This window comes from Borostomias antarcticus (assembly GCF_949987555.1).
Source record: "Borostomias antarcticus genome assembly, chromosome: 3".
Taxonomy (NCBI): Eukaryota; Metazoa; Chordata; class Actinopteri; order Stomiiformes; family Stomiidae; genus Borostomias; species Borostomias antarcticus.
Window position 1 is genome coordinate 3,032,772 of NC_140236.1, and position 7,500 is coordinate 3,040,271.

A 7,500-nucleotide genomic window follows, 5' to 3' on the forward strand; every position below is an offset into this window, starting at 1 on the left:
TCCATTTTGTCCCAGAGAGAAAAGCGTCCCAGAGTAGAATTTGATTGGGTCCTGTGTCTGAGTCGGTGTCTCCCAGTCGTTTCCCGTTGGGAAGGAGGAAGATATCATTTGAGGCGACCTGCCTAGGCCATTTTGTTTTGGGCCGGTTCTTCACGAGGCTGTCCTTGGCTGCCATAGCCGTGGCCGGGCTGGAACACACCGGAAGCCAAGAGCCGACCGAGCTCCACGGAGGCCGGCCCCGGCCGCTCGCCATCCCAGAAGGCTCTCTGACGCACCCCCCCCCTCCGAGACCCGAGCCGGTCATGTGTGTCTGACACAGAGCGCCTGCTTCCGTCCGGGATAAACAGGATCATGTTTTTTGGGGGGGGAATTTAACTGGAGACATCTGCCTGGTTTCCACCATGCTGCTTACACTTATCCCGGCCCTGTCAGATCTGCGAAGGAGAGCGAATGAGGCCAGAATGAGTCCAGACTGTCTCTTGGAGAGAGTCTGGAATGAGACGCAGCTCAGAGCTGTCCGGTCTTTCATCAGTCCCTCAGACGAGACCAGCCTCCTCTTCTGGTGTGTAAACAGATCCATCCATCCAGCCCTCTGAAGAGACATCTGGCCAAAGGCTTCATTATAGCAAGCTTGGTTTTGTGACTGGCGTGAGATTGGTGGTTTTGAAGAGTCTTGTTCTGGCATGGAGGCCTCGTGCTTCAGACAGACTGGGTAGGAGGAGGTTGGTCCTCGTTCAGACAGACTGGGTAGGAGGAGGTTCAGATCAGGTCCTCGTTCAGACAGACTGGATAGGAGGAGGATGGTCCTCGTTCAGACAGACTGGGTAGGAGGAGATGGTCCTCGTTCAGACAGACTGGGTAGGAGGAGGTTGGTTCAGACAGACTGGGTAGGAGGAGGTGGGTCCTCGTTCAGACAGACTGGGTAGGAGGAGCTTGGTCCTCGTTCAGACAGACTGGGTAGGAGGAGGTTGGTCCTCGTTCAGACAGACTGGGTAGGAGGAGGTTGGTCCTCGTTCAGACAGACTGGGTAGGAGGAGGTTGGTCCTCGTTCAGACAGACTGGGTAGGAGGAGGTTGGTCCTCGTTCAGACAGACTGGGTAGGAGGAGGTTGGTCCTCGTTCAGACAGACTGGGTAGGAGGAGGATGGTCCTCGTTCAGACAGACTGGGTCGGAGGAGGTTGGTCTTCATTCAGACAGACTGGGTAGGAGGAGGTTGGTCCTCGTTCAGAAGCAGGATTGAACCTCGGGCCGTCAAACGTCCCTCAGTTAGACAAATACGATCACAGTACTAATGGCTGTTCAAACTTAAACACCTCACACTGAGCTTACAAAGCAGTTTTCACACTGCACACACACACACACACACACACACACACACACACACACACACACACACCTTAACATAAATTCCTCTTGGTCAACTGAGCTTTATTAGTAGTGTTATTAGAGTAGAGGCATAAGTAATTATTAATAAATAAAAAATAATTCCTATTGGTCAGCTGAAGTACACAGAATTTATTTACTGTCACTTTCTGTTGGGCTTTTAAAGACCGCCTTTGATGTCAACATTTACCATACAAATAAATAATTAAACAAATGGAATTAATGCATGTGTTAATAAATGCATGTCTAGTGACGTCCAAAAAACATTGGCGGGTAAGATCTGTATGTATTTTTTATTATGTACTGTATAATAAAAAATACTGTATAAATAAATAAAACTGTTATCTCAGAAGGGTCTGCTTTGTCGCCATTGTTGAAATATAATTATTTTCTTATCCAAAATTCAATAGAGGCAATCTGTATTATCCACTGATTGCTGTTTCTCCATGTTTCATTTGGTGATTGAGTACAGCGACGGTTGTACTGTGGTACCATATCGCCACCTAGTGGCTGTAGGTGATGCAACCGCCTATGTCACCAACACGCTAATATGCAACCTGCTAATAGCAACTATACGATAACCTTGGACTACTCATAAAATGAGATCTATTTAATTCTCATTTCCTCTTTATAAAACAACTTTTCATCTTCAGGGTTGTCAAAACTGTCTCAACTGCTGTAAGTCATCTCTTTCGTTCGTTCGTTCATTCATTTCTCATTCGTCATTTCTTCCTTTTCTTTGTGCTCTCCCTCTCTTCTATCCCATGTCTTTCACTTCCTCTACTCCTCTTCCCTCTTTCTCTCCTCTATTCATCTGCTTTCTATTCTCTCCATTCACATCCTCTCTCGCTCTGTATCCTTCCTTCCTCTCTGCTTTTTCAGTGTCTCTCTCTCTCTCTCTCTCTGTCTCACCCCTTTCCTCTCCTCCCTCTCTCCCCCTCGCTCTCTCTCTCTCTCTCTCCCCCTCGCTCTCTCTTTCTCTCTCTCTCTCCCCCTCGCTCTCTCTCTCTCTCTCTCCCCCTCGCTCTCTCTTTCTCTCTCTCTCTCCCCCTCGCTCTCTCCTTCTCTCTCTCTCTCTCTCTCTCTCTCTCTCTCCCCTCTCTCTCTCCCCCCTCGCTCTCTCTCTCTCTCTCTCCCCTCTCTCTCTCCCCCCTCGCTCTCTCTCTCTCTCCCCCCTCACTCTCTCTTTCTCTCTCTCCCCCCTCTCTCTCTCTTTCTCTCTCTCCCCCCTCTCTCTCTCCCCCTCGCTCTCTCTCTCTCCCCCTCTCTCTCTCTTTCCTCTCTCCCCCCTCTCTCTCCCTCTCTCCCCCTCTCTCTCTCCCCCACCCTCTCTCTCTATCTCCCTCTCCCACTCCCCCCCCCTCTCTCTCTCTCCCTCTCTCTCTCCCCCCCCTCTCTCCCTCTCTCCCCCCCTCTCTCTCCCCCCCCCCCCTCTCTCTCTCCCCCCTCTCTCTCCCCCTCCCTCTCTCTCTCCCCCTCTCTCCCCCCCCCCCTCCCCCTCTCTCCCTCTCTCCCCCCCTCTCTCTCCCCCTCTCTCCCTCTCTCCCCCCTCTCTCTCCCCCCCCCCCCCTCTCTCCCCCCTCTCTCTCCCCCTCCCTCTCTCTCTCCCCCTCTCTCCCCCCCCCCCTCCCCCTCTCCCTCTCTCTCTCTCCCCCCCCCCCCTCTCTCTCTCTCTCTCTCTCACCTCATCGTCGTGCACCAGCTCCTTCTTCACCACCTTCATGGCGTAGATCTGCTCGCTCTTCTTCAGTCGGACCAGCAGCACCTTGGCGTAGCTGCCGCGCCCGATGACCCGGATCAGGTCGAAGTCCCCCAGGCCCAGCCCCTGGGAGATCTTGATCCCGTCGATCCCGTCCACCACCGCCTTGATGTCCTGCAGGAGCGCAGAGAAGGTCGAAGGTCAAGCGGGTAGTAGCATGGCTGCCGTATGTGTCAGGGTCTTCATGTCAATCCAGGGTCACAGATAACATCGTCGTAGCCTATCGTCGTTTTTTTTTTAGTTACTTTGCCCAAGCGGTCGGAGCATAACACTAGCAAACCGAATGTCAACTCTTACACTTTGACAAAAGTCAACACCTATAGTTTGCTGTTTTTTCGAAGAGGAAGTTGTGTCTAACTGGATTCACCTCGGAATCGTCCTCGGTTTTGTCCACCTTGCGATTGTGTGGTAGGAAAGGTACTGAGGAGAGAAGAGAAAGGTTACACATTTTTTATTTTTAAATAATTTAGAATTAACTGTCTTCATATCTCATCAGGCATGCACAGATATGTCTTTACGTCTACGCCGGCCAGTAACTGACTCTGACCAGCAGAGGGCAGTGTTCCCTTCAGAGTGAGACAGTCCCAACTGTATCTGCCCAACTAGGTCAGCCCACTGGTGGCCACCGCTCTGTACAAGCACTGGTCTCCTCAGACGCACTAAGGACAGCACTCTGGTCACAGCCAACCTTCACAGTGACCTTTAGAGAGATGAACTTCAGAGAGGAGGATGTGTGGAGTGCAAGGAACCACAGGAGGCGTGGCCTGTGCCCCCATCGACCCAACGCAGTGTAAACATTACTTCGAGTGGACGTACAAGATGGCTGGGTCCAGCTAGTGCGTCTAGCTAAGCAAATCCCAGAGCAGGATTTTGAGGTTGAAATACATTTCTTTTGCATTAAAAAATAAAGCCAACTGATTGAAAATGATTCGACTGAAAGTTGAACAGGCTACAACAAGAACACAAAAGGGTCGTTTTTGGGGTTTACCCTAATTGTTTTGACTGAGTGTAACAGCATTTCACATGACCTTACCCTAGTTGTACTGTGTGTGTTCTCTGTTTTCCTGTAATCACACCAGACACACAGTGCAGATCTGGTTTATAAAAGTCTATAACGAGGCGTAAAGACGTCTTACTTCCATCCGTGTCCTCGGCGTCTTCGGGCGGAAGGTCCACCTCTTCACTCTTCTCGTCTAAAGAGGGCTCTTGTGATGGCATGACTGGATCCTGGGAGACAATTGGCAAAAGACCACACGGATGACCACACGGATGACAACACGGATGATGCTCGGGTGAGAAGGACCGAGGTCCAATAAACCGTCAGTCTGGTGCTATCTAGCTTTGAGCCCCGCCTCTCTAATCAAGAGAGGAATGTCCCAAGAAGGTGCCGGAAGAGCATGATCAATGAACATGAAAGAACACTATAATGATTAACAATATTTCAATCTCTTTTTTGGGGGGATGGACTTTGGTTGCAGAACTGTATAAAAGACCGGCCATTTGCTCTAGATGCCAAACGAACAGATAACATAACTCTTAGGTCAATAGTACCCTCTAGAAGTCTTAAGGTACATTACCCTGTGCGCATCAAATGAAAACGCCGTCAGTTATTGCCTTATTATTATTAAAGAGGACACAAAGTGTTCTGAAAGTATTAATTGCCCTGATATGTCCTTGTAAAAAGAGGGATTATTCAAACAGCAAACATTTAGGCCTACATTACTCTGAATGGAGTTAAACCTATGATACGAATGTTCCTTTCAGAGTTCAGAGCAGCAGTGCATTGTGGGATTGTAAAAGGCGTCCTCCAGGGTGCAGTGTAGAGTCATATTGTAGTGCGTACAGTAACAGCTTATAAACAGTGTACCGTACACCAAACAGTTACTGTCGCAAAATGTCAACTGTACCCCTCAGCCTGAAGATGCTTCCCTGATTTTTATTTAGTATATTTTTAAGGCATTTCTGCTTTATTACGATAGCACAGTGTAGGTGACAGACAGGAAAGGTGGGAGGGAGAGAGAGAGAGGGGAAGACATGCAGCAAAGAGCGTGGGCCGGATTCGAACCCACGCCTCTGCAGTAAGGACTTGCCTTTACATGGTAAGCGTCCCAGCCCGTTGAGCTACCCGGGCGCCCCATGCGTCCCTGATTAAACGTACTCACCATAAGCCTTTGACAGGTCTGAGGGACGAGTTTATGACAGCGCTTATGGACCAGCAGTTTGCAGTTGATACACTTGTAGCCCTGCCGTCCGAGCCCCCATATCCTTTCGCTGCAGTGGCCACAGTATGCTTTCTGAGGAGCAGACACAGGAGGGACACCGTTAACCGTTAACCGTTGGAATTTACCGTCTGTCGAAGCTCAGACGTCGGTTACACAGTCCCTGTTGAGACGTATTGATCCAGGATCAATGGAGGAAAGGGGATGCTGATAGATGCTGATAGATATGAACGAGGAGGGGGATGGAATTCGGTGACAAACAGTCCGTGTGAAACACACAGGAGTCCTGGAGAGAATCACACTTTCACTGGGGTCCCTGGAGATGCTTAGTTAGGCTCCAGGAAACCTGCCTGATTAATATCCAATATAATAATAATAATATAATTAATAAAAAAAATAAAAAAAATAATATAATATAATAATATCCAGAGTAAGCTTTATTTGTAGTTCTATATTATTAAGTTTTATATAACGTAAATGTATTTATTGTGTTGGGGAGTCTATGTCCCAGATAAGCATGTCTCAGAGCACAGGTACACCATGTCTACCGCGGTATATTATATCGACAAGCCCTAATTGAAGAGTTGTTTGTACGGTGTGGGTAAGCTGCAAATTAATTGCCCTTTTGGGATCAATAAAGTTGTCCGAGTCTGAATCAAATCACAGTTTCCATGGACACACTGATGAGAAATTTCAAACCTTCCCCCAAACCCCCGAAACTGACTCAAAAGAGGTCTGGGGTCATAAATTAATCAACCCTTGATCTTTTCCAGACAAATCAGTTTTCCCTGTGCAGCTGGATGACGAGGGACTAACTAATTAACTCCTCTGTGGACAGAAACTTTTGAAGACTTTTGAAGGAGTACTACAGCAGAAAACAAATATATTTGTTATTTAAAGGAGGAAGAGACTTCATTTGTTTCTGTATCTAGGTTTGGGATGCAATTCCACAAGAAATTGATCAAAAACGAAGGTACAAAACCCTCCAGATAATACAGGGCGAACACGTTTGCTTCTGGTCTTGCCGAGAGACATTTAGACTGGATGGGTTTGTGTTATATAATCCCTATCAAAGAGAACTAACACTTACGTAACGAGTGCATGAGAGCAGGCTTATAAGTCTAACTCGTCTCATTAAAGATCAAGGCTTTTCTCGGCTGACATGCCGAGTTGTGTTTGTGATATATCTACCTCCCTCGAGAGGGAATTACCCTTTCCTTCAATAGGACAGATCGGGACGGTAAATTCCCCTCCCCTGGACGCCCTGTCCAGCGTCCTCGGCCAGCTCGCTGTCAGCCCGAGCACGGCGGGTACACCTCCAACTGGCTGGCCTTTACTACGCCCATAAAAACCCTGAGCTCATTCGGCGCTGCTAAGCGAGGAGAGAGACCGGGGAAGAAATGTGGAGCGAATCCCGTTTAAGGCGCCACAACCGGCTGACGGTGCAGCTGGCCCGGCGACAGAGACGACCGAGACGACCTCTGCGACGCCCTTGACCCGCTGTAGCTGCTCCTCGGGGTCCTGTTGGATAACGGTCGTTAGCATCCCCGACCGCCGACGTACAAGCTCCTCTCAGCTGGACGCCCGTGTCTTGAGCATTAATGATTTACATATCACATTTACATAAAAAGGTGCTAATACTGTAGCCCAATAGAAGCATTGTTTCTGTCTGGCGAACACAACGCCGACATGACCCGCCATATGCTTCCTGTTTCCGTTTCCTACAGTGTGAAGATCATTTAACAGGTGGTGCGGTGTTACATAAGGGGTAGTGTGCTATTTTGGACATTAAGCCCTGTTTGTAGTCTGTCTACACTGAACCTGAAACAGAGACCATCATTTCACTGAGCTCTTTGTAGACCAATCACACTGCTAGTTTTTGCACTGTTTGTATCTTGCACTGTCCTGTCCTGCCTTTGCACTTGTCCATTGTTGTGTTGTTGTAAAGCACCAATGTGTCGCAAAAAAAATCCTATGTACGTACATGTATAGTTAATTAACCTATAGTTAATTAACCCTGGCAATTAACAATTCTGGTTCTGATCGTTCCAGTATTGAGCTGCACTGTCTCACAGTCCTCGGTGGAAGCAGTGAAAACAAGTGCCAGGGTAATGCTTATGTCCAAGCCATGTCAATCAT

The 7,500-nt window shown here is 48.5% G+C and overlaps 1 protein-coding gene across 1 annotated transcript in view; it reads right to left on the reverse strand.

The window, feature by feature from the left end:
- prkcz (protein kinase C, zeta) overlaps window positions 1-7,500 on the reverse strand; it is a gene marked incomplete at its 5' end in the record, with an annotated part of 89,110 nt that overhangs the window by 22,901 nt on the left and 58,709 nt on the right. The window contains 4 exons of the mRNA XM_084436360.1: window positions 3,068-3,256; window positions 3,510-3,562; window positions 4,279-4,369; window positions 5,305-5,436. Coding sequence (XP_084292486.1) covers window positions 3,068-3,256; window positions 3,510-3,562; window positions 4,279-4,369; window positions 5,305-5,436 — 465 coding nt within the window. The remainder of the gene's footprint in view (window positions 1-3,067; window positions 3,257-3,509; window positions 3,563-4,278; window positions 4,370-5,304; window positions 5,437-7,500) is intronic.